Genomic DNA, 13,745 nt, shown 5'->3' with positions numbered 1-13,745 from the left:
TTGATGTGTGCTGAAGGGAAGGTAACCTTTGTTATGCTAGATATTTGAAACCAATTGTGGTATATATAAACACAGAGCAGGCTGCTGAGAGGCAGCCACTGCAGTGGATAGTAGGTTAGAGATCCACCTCAAGTTCTCTTCCAGCTCTAGGGAGCAATTAGTGGCATCTCAGTTGTGTGTGCCTTTGGCAATGCTGTGTGTGTTTCTGTGTATACACATACACAGAAATCTATGAGATAAAGAGGTGAAATCAGTCCAAGCTGTCCAGAGTTCTGCACTGTACTTCTTGTTTGGGCAGCATTCTTCTGCAGCTTGTGTTTTCTGCTCTGTCACAGGGGCTGTGTCTAGGCTACAGGCCTGTATTGGCAGTGTACTTGCAAAAGGTAGCCAGCCAGTGTATAGCCATGTATTTTCCCAAAATTTAGCAACTTCTTTTGTCAGCACTCTTTTGTATTGAGTTTGTTCCTGGCTATTTCTCCTATTCTAGCTGTATTAGGAATAAGCACAATTCTTTTCTGCATACAGGCACTGCCTAGCTAAAGTTATTTGTATAGTCCAGGCCTCAAAACAGCAGGGACAAGTCCAGCTTGGTGTTGGTGATTGCCTGACACCCCAGCTAATTGGTAGATAGTTTCTATTTAGTGCAGATCTGTCTGCTATTATTCAGCTCACTGTGGATAAGGTCTTGGGATTCAGCTCATGGTCTGCAAGTGAGAGGTATGCAGAGGATGGGGTTTCCCTTCCTCCTTGTACCTTCACTGTAGCTCAGCTGTGAGCTACATCTAAGATACTTCTGTCAGTGTTGACAGTGATTGACTGCTGGCTCTGACACCCCCTCATATACCACAATATGTATAGAACTGTGGTCTGTGTACTGCTGTGTTATATACAGATATTTCTGAAAACATGAGTTTTGGATTTCTTTCTCAGTGTCTTCAGTTCTGGTAGATATGGTAAGTGCTTGCTCTCTCTGAATATTCCTTTCCCTCCATCTCCTTTCCTGATTGCTAGTTAATGATGATGTTTTTTATGTTACATTGCAATAATTGCCTTGGCAACCTTGTGGGCTGCAAGGACTTGGAAATAGCTGGAGGAAGAGAGGAGTCCCTGCATGAATTAGGGTTGAAAGATGAAGAGCCGTGATAATCTTTAGTCAGCAAAAGCAGAGGATGAGCCAGGTTGGCATCTGTCTAGGGCAGGTTTGCTGTCTGCCACCACTAAAACAAAATACCTCCTCCATGGTGAAGCTATAGATTTCCTTGTGGCTAGCTCAGCTAGAGTCTGGCAAGTTATTGTTCCTTTTCATGCCTCTGCCATTGCTATGTTCATGTAAATGGAATTGCAACCAAGACACCTCCACAGCCTCATATGGGTCAGTGCTCTTCTGGGTGTGTGTTTCAGCTGTGGAAGGAATCAGGGGACAGGTGGCTTGTCTTTTGTTTGATCTGCTGTGTTTGGGTCCCTAAAGTGTGCCTGCAGCTGTGGTGCTTCAGTGTGAGGCTTGGAGCTGCCTGGCCAGTCTTTATTACATTGCCCCTTTTCACGAGCATCAGCTGAAATAGGCGATTTGAAATAATGATTAGCTGGTGTACAGTAGGATGGAACTGAAAGTGGTGGAATTGGGAGGAATTTCATAGGGCTTGAGACCCTAGTCTTGGAAAAGCCCCAGGGAACCCTAACTCATGCATGAAGAAGCAAAATTGTTGGGATGAGCTGCTCCACTGCGCTTGAGGGGTGAAGTTTTTCCTGCAGGGAGCAGAGTCTTGCTCGAGTGTAGCTCTCTACTCGTCTCCAAGTTAGTCTTGGACTTAAGTAGCTTGCTTTCAGTAGTGCTATCTTTAGTTTCATTCCCTAAGAGATATTGTGATCACACATCTTTCTGCATTTGAAGTTGAAATCTGCAGGCTTTATCTAGGTGAGTCTCCAGTTTCCCACGTGTTAAAAATTCCAGCCCTTCCTTTGGGACTGCCCAAGCTCAGTAAGTTTTCCCATCAGGAAACCTCTCCCAGCTTTCAGCCAAAAATTTCTTTTTAACCTTTGGCAAGAGTGCTCCTGGTGTTGTTACTTGCAAACTGATAGGAAAGCTATCTGCAGGGAGAGATTTGCTCCTCCTTTTCCTCCAGGAGAGGCTGGCAGATCTTCATGCAGCTTGCTCAGATGGGTCTGTGCTAAGGAGGGGTTTGTGTTAATACGAAACACTCTGTCAGGGTGTTAATAACCCTGATGGTCACGGTCAGCATGGGGTCAAATTTGCTACACAGTGGTGACATTTCTACAGAAATAGAAAATGGCACATGTACTAGGGGAAGATTGGCAAGGGAGCTGCCACTTGGCATTTCTGCATGCTCCTGCACTTGAGTGAAAGAAAATCTGTTATTTTTTTTCCTCCCTAAATGAAGCTAGGGCTATGTCTACACTCAGTGAACAAAGTAGGTTATATACCACCTAGTCTCACCTCCTCAGATAAGGCTTTTGCTTATGCTGTGGGTTCACAGAGGTTTCTCCACACCAGTAGGTTGGAATTGAAGTCGTTCCTCTAATTCCATGGCATAGGATGGTTCCTTGTAACTGGAGAATAGTAAAAATCCACTGCTCAGCTCTGAAGAGGTGGATGTAGATAAATCTGATGTAGTCACCATTGAAGGTGTATTATATAGGAGTATAAGAATTTGACACTATATCATACTGTATGTGACAGCTGCTGGCTTCATCACAGCATGCCTGTGCAACATTACCTTGCTTAATATTGACTTGTTCCAGTGGATTTAGTACAGATCACTGTCTGTTTTAGTGGCCTTTCTGTGTGATTTACTTTGATAGGTGAAACATTGTCTGAGAGAGACATTCACCCAAAGGAATATGTTGCTGATACTGGATGCCAGTCTAATACGTGCTTGATTCCTAGGAAAATGCTGCAGGAAACTGCTTTTCAAGCAGCTCAGTTTCCTAGTTCATGGAGGCTGTAATCTGAGGGCTACATAATGACCAGTGCCATAAAGGAAGTTTTATTCTTGCCCTTACCCTGTCTGCCCAAGCCTGCCTAGCTTCATCTTTCCTGCTGGGTGTGTTCAAAGGAAGCTGCCTATTGATTAGAGTTGAGGCACAGCTTAATCTTCCAAGTCAGTGCAATAAGCAAAGGCACATGGTTCAGCTAGAAAATAAACAGAGCATGGATGCTGCTCTAGAAAGAAGGTGAAATAATTTTACTACCTTTTTCCTGGTTTTTTATGTGGGTCACAGTGGGAATGGCACAATGACAATATGGAGAGTAGCACCCCATCTTTCCTCCCTCCCAAAAGACACCAAACAAGATGGCTGAACACTAGCAGTTTATGCACAACCCAGTAGAAGCCACATGTCTCAACAGTAGAAACTGATAAAGCAAATGTCATTTGTCACCTATGAAGTGGGTTGATCCTTCAGAATAGTGAAGTGTCATGGTTGTACAGGAATATAGGAACAAGTTGCAATGAGAATCTTACACAGGTTGGCAAGTGTCTTGTTGCTGATTATTATTATGTTTGAATGCTGGACACAATTTTCAGAGTCTTTCATTTTCAATGACATTTGTTTTTCATGTTTTCTTGTGTGGCATTTTAAAATCTGCAGAAGGTTTATATAGAGAGGAATAGAAATGTACTAGGGAAATTACAAGACCTGTGCCGAAGGAAAAGCCATACTCACGGCAAAATGGGTACTTTTATATGTATTTATTCTGTAGAGATTTGTTGGAACATTTCTCTTCCTCCCACTCAACTAGTGTTCAACAAACTGTACACTAGCTAAGGACAGCACCCGTTGCAGATGTTGTTACTATTTTAGTATTGCTTAGATGTTCTAATAGATACATGGCTCTGCAGTTCTTTAAAATGGAACTTGCAAACCCAATAGAAGCATGAGATGTAAATGTGAGATGTGGTCTCATCATTTACTATCAGTATGATGTGAAGCTAACATTACTTATAACTGGATTTAAGACAAAACGCATTATTCCTTTTTTTTTTTTTTTTTTTTTTTTGCAAGTGCATAGACTGTATGTTGATTATCATACCAAAAGTCCCCAGGCTCTTCTTTCAAAAGGAAGCTAATTGTTTCATCCTGCTGCATGAGGCTTCACACACAATTTTTGTCTGGCAAGCACAGTTGCCTGAACCAATGCTCTTTCTGAGAGAAATGCTGTGTACCTTGTTAAAAGTTGCTGCTGACGCTCTTCCTCTGTGTCTTTCCCAGGATGATCCTCTCACTAATCTAAACACAGCTTTTGATGTGGCTGAAAAATATCTGGATATTCCGAAGATGCTGGATGCAGAAGGTAAAGTAGACTCCAACAACTTTTAACTTGTTTTTTCTCAAGAAATTTTCCACTCTTCTAGGTGGAGTCCTTTTGTACAAGATTCCAGTAACCTCTGAATGTTCCCTGCATGACTGTGTAGTAACTGTATAGGGAAAAAGTTAAAATGGAATAATGAGTCACATATTCTGCTTCCCTCTTCCTCCTCTGTCCTTCAGTCTTTCGAGTCTAGCGTGGAGATCTTAGCTTGGAGTTGACACACAAGGCAGAGATGACTAGCACCTGTCATCTGCTGACTGAAGTGTTCCCTTTCAATTATCAGGCCAAATACTGAGTTAGTGGATGGTGTAGGCCTGTGTTCCTTTTGCCCCAGGTTTTTTTTCCTGTGGTCTTTCTGACATTGATGGTATTTTTCCTTCTGAGGGCATGATATTATTATCATTATTATAGACTGCTTTTTCTTGACTACTCAGAAGTGTTTAGCATGAAGATTCTTCACTGACTGGGTCTGGAGACCAAGACAGAATTCTATGTTGTTCAGAGATGCTTTTGGTGCTGATTACAACTGCAATCCCTGAGGCCACTGGGACAGCAAGGATTACTTTTCAGAGCCTTGTCAGGACCAGCTTGGCAACAGATTTTGAAGACTGTAACTCTGGAGTACAAACACAGCCTGAAATAGTTCACTGGTTGTTGGCTGTTTGCCTAAAGTCAGTGGGCTTCAATGGTAGAAGCTGTATTTCAGACTTGAGTTGGACAGGGGAAGCAGTTAAACATTTTTGTTAAATCAAGGAGTGAGAGGAGCAAAGAGGAAAGGTGGGAATAGGACAGCCAAACCCAGTGAACCTGTATTTTAGTAACTAGGATGTTCATATTCAAAGAAGGTATTTCCCATCCCCAGAGATGAGTTTTGCTTTCCCTGCATTCATCATGCTGAGGTTAAAAAAAAATCATGAGGTCTCCAGTAAATTCAACCGTTTCCTGCCATTCTGTAGGAAATACAGATACCTCCAAAATAAGCGGATCTAGTTTCAGATCTTAGCAAAAGTAGCAGTGATGAAGAGGGCCCCTGGCAGGAGTTCTCACTGCTCTTTACTGATTTCTCTCCTCCCTCATGGAGTCAAGCTAATGTGCATTCCCCCACACCATTAATTCTGATCTCTGGAGGTGTTGAGTTTCCACTGAAACTAATGAAAGGGCCTTTTGAAATTCAAGCCATCATTGTGTTGAAATGGAGGAGGGAGACGTGGAAAAGAAGGGAGAAAGTATCTTTCCAGAAGAAGAGAACTGCACGGAGGAATTGCAATGTAATATGTCTATAAAAGTCATGTCATCCTGATGCCAGTTTGGGTTGATTCAATCCACCAATCACAGTAATGTTCTCAGGACGGGGAAGTGCTGTGACACAAGACATGCTGACATATGGCTGCCTTAGCCTGGCCAGACTCTGGAGGAAATTGTATGATGAGGGAGGGGAACCAGAAGGGTGATCCTGGGTTGTGATACACACACATCTCCTGGGGAACGCCGGGAAGCACTGTGGAATCGCTGTGGACACGCCTGCGCCGCAGCAGGCCTCCTGGACAGTTGTGGTTCTACTACCCCTCCTCTGCTTTCCTCCCATCAGTTGATTGTGCTCTTAACGTGAGGTTTTTTTTGACAGACATTGTTGGAACTGCCCGTCCTGACGAGAAGGCCATCATGACCTATGTTTCTAGCTTCTACCACGCCTTCTCAGGAGCCCAGAAGGTATCGCAGGATCCCAAGCTCCCTCCACAGAGCACACCTGGTGCCGTTGCTAATGTCCAAACCTTTTTTTCTTTCTCTCTCTCCTCTCTAGCTACGGGCATCTTTATTATTATGTTCGTGGTAGAGTTGGCTGTTGGTTCAAAGTGGTGCCCCAAATATAATACACGGGGCAAGGAAGCCAGGAATCCCATTTCCCTCTAGTCAGCAGTACTTCCAGTGGCACTTAGGTATGCCACACTTTGGCACACATGCAAATTTAAGGGAGTGGGGAGCTCTGCCTTCTCCATTTGCCTTGTGAACTGCTGCCCTGATGGCCAAGAACCTGGACTTCTTGATCCTGGTAAATCTGAGCTAGGATGCTTGGTCTTAGAAAAAGTAAAGACCACCACATAGATGCTCTGCCCAGCAGGAAACTACAGCCTCCCCCCATGGGAAATTACAGATACCTATTCACTTTTTTTTTCTTTTTTTTTTGTCTTTTCCAAAGATGGAGAAACAAAGCTGACTGAGGTTTTATGAAGGGTTTAATGAATGGCCAAAGCTTTATCTTTTGCCTTATGTATGCTGCAGGTTCCAGCACCCTTGCTTTAAGGTCTGAACTTGCTGCTTTCTCAAGTTGTGCCACAAATTCAGCCCCAGTTCATCTGGGGCTTATAAAGCATGTCTAACAAGTACATCCACGGTGGTTTTGTAAACAGAGCATTGCTTATTATGGCAGAGATGCCTGGTTTTGTTCATTTGTTTCCTTTTTGTCCCCTCTTTTCTCATCCATGTTGGAAACCAGGCAGTTGAGTCCTCGCTACTTCTGGCTTAGCCATTTTCCTGTTGGTAATGGAGTCACTTAAGGAAAACATTTTGTGGGTGATACCTTGTACACATCTCTTGCCAAAACCAAGCAGCCTCCTGTACTTGAGTGCCGTAGAAACAGGCAGTGCACGTTGCAGCAGAGCAGCTCCTGTGTAGGAAGTGCACTGCGTGGGAAGGCTCTGATCTCCAGCTCCTTGGCGTATGAAGGGCCTCGAGCGCGGGCGTTCAGATCTCCAAACAACTTGTTTGCATCCTTGGGCCGGGCCCCCAGACTGCAGCCGTGAAGGTGCAGAGCCCAGATCCTCATCTCAGGAGCCCCCTGGATTGGGGGGTAGGGAGGGGTGCCGCTTTGAGCCACAAGCCAACACTGCTAGCCACCTTCTGGTCCGAATTCCCAGCTCTCCGCATGGAAGTCTGTTTGGCCTGTCCTGCAATGCATGATGGGAAGTTTTCTCCCCCTCTCTCACGCCACCCATGATTGTTTTGTTTTATCCTATGTGCTGCTTCTTACTTTATCCTTTCAACCTCTTTTCCTTCTCTGCACAGATATTATAGGCACGCTAAGGCCGGATGAGAAGGCCATAATGACCTATGTCTCATGTTACTACCACGCCTTCTCAGGGGCACAGAAGGTGAGACTTTACTGCTAACAACCCCTCCCTTCACCCTGCCCTGCCCATCTGTCCTCCAGCGACGAATGCCAGACCCCCGTCCGCCCCAGGGCGTCTGCAGGGCAGCCAGTGCGTCCAGTGATGCATTTGGATATGCCATCTGTAATCTTGCTGGAGAAGTGATGTAAATGTCCTTTTGGACACACTTGAGCTGCTCCTTCCCTCCAGTCTCACAGCACAGGAGAGGAGAAAGCATTAGGTAAAGCTGGCATTGGAAGATGAATGGATGTTTGCTCTGACAGAGGCAGTACCCTTTCAGTAACTAATGGGCATTGTCCTGACCAGGCAGTGCACCTCCAGAACTACCACAGTCAAATCTACCCACTCCAGGAAATCACAGCCTGTCCCTCTTGGGCTGCCATCCTGCCTTCCACACTCCACTAGGTCAGTGGTCTTTTCCTAGGCTGAATCATCCGTGAGCTGGTTACATAGCACTTTTGTGCTCCAGCCGTGAAGTTCATTTCTACCAGGCCTTCAGCTTTCCCAAATTCATTTCCATTCCTTGTTTCTCCCTTGTAATTCTCCTGTTTCCCAAACCACCTATATGTCTTTTTTATCTTTCCTCTTCCTTGCCCATTTCCATAGCTTCAGGCCTTCCTTCTTCCTCTGATTCCTCTTTACTCCAAAGTCTCTCTGCCTGACATCAGGATATTTTGAACTAAATATTGCAGATCACTTTTGGGCAAGCAATTTCCCAGCAGTCCTTTGAATGAAGGAAAAAGGTCAATTCTTTTCTCCCATGTCATTACCTGCCTGGGCTGTGGCCCTTCCACAAGATTACTGCTAGTTTCAAATAGGAGACTTTAGATCAGTAAAATCCAAAATCCAAGACTATGTTCTTCGTGTTACAGACAGGCCTTTTCTATTTGAAACACAGTCTTTGTGTTGCCCAGCTTGAGGGCTAATCTGACTCCAGGAAGATTCCATCTCTTTTGTGCAAAGTGGTGCTGATGGTCCCAGCATTGATTCAGTTTCCATGCTGATACTGGCTTTCAGAGGGTAAATGCAAGCAGTAGTTTCCAGGGAGCAGCTCTTTAGTTCAAGCTTTTTGTTCTTTGCCCAGTTTCATATAAATTACACGATACAGTCTTGTTTCCAAGGAACTGGGAATGTATCCCACGGCAGTGCAGTAGACTTGCCCATTTGGCATAATTGGTGTAGTCATGACTTTTCTGCTAGGATCCTGTGGGTTTTTGTTCAAAACACTCAAGACCAGTCTGCAAGTTCCAGCCAGCTGATACTTGCAGGAAGACTGTAGTTTCAGAAATCATGCCAGCCTCATGAAAAGGCCTGATGTTTGCCAGGTGCCCCTGAGGGACTGCTCCATGCAGTCTGCTTAACCTGAGGAGCTCCAGATGAGGAAACATCAAACCACAATATGAGGGGAGTTGCAGCCTGCTGCAGAAACAGCCATGCCACTTACCAATCTCTTCCTTTTCTCTCTGCATCCATTCCATGATTTGGAAACCTGTTCAGCAGGTTCCATGCTCTGATCAGCAATTTATGTGGATGCTCAGTCTGCTGGGATCACTGAAAACAGTCTTCTGCTTGCCTCAGGACCTGAACCACGTAGCTGGGGCAAAAACTGCACATGAAGTGTCTCAGTATTAACCTTTCAATCCCATGTAGTCCAACAGACTTACAAGGAAGATTTAATACATTATTCATTTTTTAGCAGTCCTAATGGGCCAGCAACTCAACTGTGCCCTGGCAGGAGGGGTACAGCTCCTTTTTGGAGCTGCCCTGGTCATAAATTAGCCAGCTGCTAAGTGACACATATTCAAACCCGCAGGCAAATGCAAAGTGGTTGCTGAGTACAAGCCCCTGCCCAGATGTTACTGTGTTGCCACCTCATGCAGGGTTAGGTGACTTACTGTGATATTGCTCAATTTTTCATCCAGATTTTTCATTACTGCCAGCAGGCCTGAAGGGAGAGTCCCATGAACTGCTTTCTGCTTCTTTCATTCTCTTATCCTGAGCCTTTGAAGGTACAGGGTCCCCAGCCTGACTTGTGTATGTAGATGGCTGCTTTTTCTCTATGCCTTTTTTAAAATATATATATTTGTAGGTATACTTGCTTTGGTTGGTTTGCTTGTTTTCTAACTGCTTCTGACTTTCACACTAAATGCATGCGACTACTGGTTGGCTTAATATTTTGTAAACTTGTGGCAATTTCTAACTAATGTTTTACTGTTTTATTAAGAGATTGTGTTTGGTGTATAGTATTTTGGAGTGGTCCTCCAAGGCCAGAGGACAGCAGCAGCCAGGCATCTTCCCCTGAGGCTAGAGGACAGCAACAGGCAGGCATCCCTACATAGTGCACTGTGGGAATGCCTTCCTTCATGGTCCTCCTCAGCAGAAAGACTTGGATCCATGAACTAGAGAGACTGCAAACTCTACACCTATCCTCAGCAGTTCAAGTTATGGTTGAGAAGTACAGAAAAGACAAAAGGCACATAAATTCCTGCCATTCAGTTTTTCATTTTGATTCCACCAGACAGCATGTGCATCGACACAGCAGCGTGGTATCAAGCAAAATGAGCTTGCCCTCCCCAAGACTCTGAGTGCAAGTACAGTGTGTCAGCACAGTGCTGCACTGAAGCTGATGAGCTCACACAGGTTCTCTGAGAATAAAGGTGTGCAGCTTCCAGAGCCCAGGATTCTGCATCTTCTCAGTCCAGCCCTGTGCCTTGTGGGCATCTTGGCTTTTTTGGAGTCAGCATGAACATCCTAAATGCATCGTTGCCTTTAGCAGTGTGTGGAAGCCAAAACAGCTTTTTCCACTGAACTAATGAAGGTGTAGGGGGAGCTGCCTTGGCCTCATGTAAACATCTTGGTGTGCCACTCTTCTTTTACATGAAAGTGTTTCACTTTAGTTTTGAGGTTGCCATCACTGTGGATCAGCTCATTAGCAGTAGTGTGGAGGGTATTTGCAAAGGTTGCCTGAAAGCTCTGGCATCCTTTTTTCCTACCGTGCTCAGAGCACAGTGTAACGTGTTGCTTGTGATATTAATGGTGATTGTGGCCCCCAAGAGCCTTTCCTGTGGCTGCAGCAGCAGCAGCACACTATTGCCTGGAGCAGTAGCAGTTCCAAGGCAAGAACCATTGGGACGCAAGTACTGGTGGGGGAAAGAAAGCTCTACACTCCTGCCATTAGGATAACACAAATAATGTCGTAACTGCTGACATTCTTGGGGTCTTTTTGTTTGGACAGTTGTTCAACACACATATATACACACACATATTTAAACTTGGGCAGCTGGAGAAAGTCTATCATCAGATACATGTAAATATGCCTCAGTGGAAGTGGATCCTGCCTGCACAGCTGGCTGCTGCTGCAGTGAGCTCATGGGGTGTAAAAATAAGAAAGTTAAAAGAACACCTCTCCTGGAGTGATTGAGATAAACATTAGGTACTGCCAGTTCCCTGCAGTCACTAGGCATATCATGGTAGGGTTCTAGCAATGTCTTTTTCCTATACTATTTGGTCCCATATCTATAGTTTTCTCTGAATATCAAAAAACACTCCATTAGAGTACAAACTTTAGTTAAAAACAGGTCAAAGTACAAGCTTTCTTAAATGTAACCATTGTTTGCACTTTTTGCAGGTTTCTTTTTAAGTGAAACTGCTCCTTTTTCTGTACAGGTCTCTCTGATGTGTTTTAAATTAGCTGATAATCTGTGTATCTCATAGCTGGTCCACTTTAGTGAAGGGGCAGATGACTGAATAGATGTTTTAACAGCTCCATTTCATTCTACAAATGAATAAGATTGCTATGTCCCCTGGGACCTTAGCAATCCATACATCACTGTGCAGCCTATGACTTTATTGCTATTTTTGCTGCTTCACATCAGCTGCAAAAGTTAGAGTTTTTTTCTCAAATGTCCTTGAAGATTGAATAAACAGATAATAAAAGGTCTTTTAAAAATAGAAAAAGGTTGAAACGTACCAGCCATAAACTCAGCAAAACTTATTTTGGCATCAGTTCTAAATGTAGTTTTGAGGCAGGACACAGCGTTCACAGTTGGTTTGCTGTAGTGTTGCCCTCTCCTCCTTATTTGCACTCAGCCTCTGTAAGGAGTAGTTCTCCCAAAGGGGCCCGTGGGTACCTGTAACACCTTCCTCAGGCACCACGGTCACAGCTGCACTGTGCTAAGAGGGTTTTGAGGAATCCCCTGATGCATCACAGGGGCATCTCCTCAGGCTTTGTGGCATGGCACACACCATGGGTAATGATAAAGGAAGCTGATAACCCACAGATACATTCTGTGCAAGGATCAGCCTGCTTGTATGTCAGACATGCCAGACACTGCTTCTGAGTTCATAGCAGGGATTTTTCTGCTCCTTACTTTCCAAATTCATGTTCTGACATGTTGAGCTCCCTGCAGAGAACCAGGTTTTGGTCTCACAGTGGAGAGAAAGAAAGAAAGAAAAAAACTCCAAACCTAAATAGTAGCAGTAGGATTTTTTTTTTATTGTGAGACTTGTCTTGGAAGAGTAAGCAGAAAGATCACCCAGAAAAGTGGGGGAAAAAGAAATCCTCTTCTCAGCTGGATCATAAGACTCTGAATATATGGTAGGTGTACGCTTCACCACGGAGGTGGCCCTGTAATCAGTGCCAGAAATATAGTGAAAACTGGAAGACAGTTCTGCTGGGCAGAATTTAAGATTAAGAGGAGTATCTACCATTTTATCTTCCAAACAAAATTAGGAGTTTTCTCATAAGTCTAGGTTATGGCTTAACTCTCTTTGGGTAGTTCCTTCCTGGGGTAAAAGTATGGAGACAGTCTCATCGGCTTGACATTACTCTGTTACTGCTGTTCCAGCTCAGAATGCTGGTGTGGGGAGTGGAGATGGCAGCAGAAACTCTACCTGTCTTTGTGAAGAGGTAGCCAGGGTCCCTCTGGTAGGAAGCAAACAACAAGGCCCTCTTACAGAAACAGCTCCAGAAAAAGCATAGAAACATTGGTTGTCCCACAACATATAGTGTAGAATCAGTACAGCTGAGAATCTCTGAAGAAGGGAAGAACCAAATCATTATAGAAGGGAAAAACCAAATCATTATAGAAGGCCAAATGGAAAGCAGAGAGGTCAGGACAGATGTCTCAAAGTGCAGACAGGTTGAGAGGGCTAAGGGTAGGAGATTTTACCTGCAGGTATGTAGCAGGAAGCTAAGCTGCAGGTTTTGGTTTGGCGTTTTTTTTTTTTTTTTTTCACATTTTCCCCTTCTTCCATTTTTCTTCTCTTTGTTAGGCGGAGACAGCAGCAAATCGGATCTGCAAGGTGCTGGCAGTCAACCAAGAAAATGAACAGCTCATGGAAGACTACGAAAAACTGGCCAGTGATGTAGGTGTTGTTTTCTGAGTGGTGGTATGCAGAAAAGAATTGCATTTAATGCTGATAAGTAATCTTGGGGAGTGCTATTGAACCACTGCTATTTTCCCTGGAAAATTAGTTTTTCCTCTTCAAATTAAGGACCAAAGTTACCTTTAAGACAATCTACTTTAAAACAAAAAATTTCCACAGAGAAGCATTGAATTTCTCAGTTTATTAGGAGCCAACCCAAAAATGCTAAAATGGAAGGAAAAATCAAGTTGGTTTAACTTGAATTTGTCAGGACTATACAAGATCATTACATCTTCCATACAACTTGTATCTTAAAATACTGTAGAAGTCAGGAGTTGGATCAGAGAATAAAAATTAGTGATACTTGAAGAAAGAAATATGCATTTACTGATAATGGAAAGAATGTGTCAGATACAAGCTGGAGGCTGCTTTTGTTAACTGAGAAGGCTGACAGACTGACAACAGGGAAACTACAAGAGACCAAATGTGGACTGGAGTATGTTTGTGGTAGATAAGTAGGGAAAAGATGGACAATAGAAGGGCAAACATAACCCATAAGCCTGGTTTCAGCCTGATGTGAAAAGCATAGGGCACTTCTCCACTCACACTCTAGACAGCCTATTGCATTAGCATTTTGCCAGCTCTCCAGATGGATTTGTTATGGAGGTGTATTCAAGGAGCAACAGTGACTTTGAGGAAGCTAGAGTGGGAAAAGTGTAAGGCTGAACTGAAGGCAAGAACTTGATTTCTCCTGTCAGATTCTTCTGGAGATAAGATGCTTACAGCATCTTTTAGTTATGCAACAGTCCAGCAAAATTCTTAAGGCTTGAACATAATCTGAGGATATAGTTTTGGTCCTGCTTGTGCAAAAACTGTGCCTT

At 43.9% G+C, this 13,745-nt stretch overlaps 1 protein-coding gene across 6 annotated transcripts in view; it reads left to right on the top strand.

Moving 5' to 3' along the window:
• The window catches only part of ACTN1 (actinin alpha 1), an 86,106-nt gene that overhangs the window by 55,771 nt on the left and 16,590 nt on the right, over window positions 1–13,745 (top strand). For 3 of the 6 annotated variants that reach the window (XM_071427130.1, XM_071427128.1, XM_071427132.1), the window contains 3 exons: window positions 4,231–4,312; window positions 7,394–7,479; window positions 12,772–12,864. In XM_071427130.1, coding sequence (XP_071283231.1) covers window positions 4,231–4,312; window positions 7,394–7,479; window positions 12,772–12,864 — 261 coding nt within the window. Of the gene's footprint in view, window positions 1–4,230; window positions 4,313–5,954; window positions 6,041–7,393; window positions 7,480–12,771; window positions 12,865–13,745 lie in introns of all 6 variants that reach the window. The other 3 variants (XM_071427131.1, XM_071427129.1, XM_071427134.1) reach the window with 1 other exon arrangement.

The sequence above is a fragment of the Agelaius tricolor genome, unplaced genomic scaffold, assembly GCF_023055355.1.
Source record: "Agelaius tricolor isolate 1412-34295 unplaced genomic scaffold, bAgeTri1.0.p SCAF_5, whole genome shotgun sequence".
NCBI classification, from domain to species: domain Eukaryota; kingdom Metazoa; phylum Chordata; class Aves; order Passeriformes; family Icteridae; genus Agelaius; species Agelaius tricolor.
Note: the sequence above shows the minus strand (reverse complement) of the source record. Positions and strands in the feature narration are given on the sequence as shown.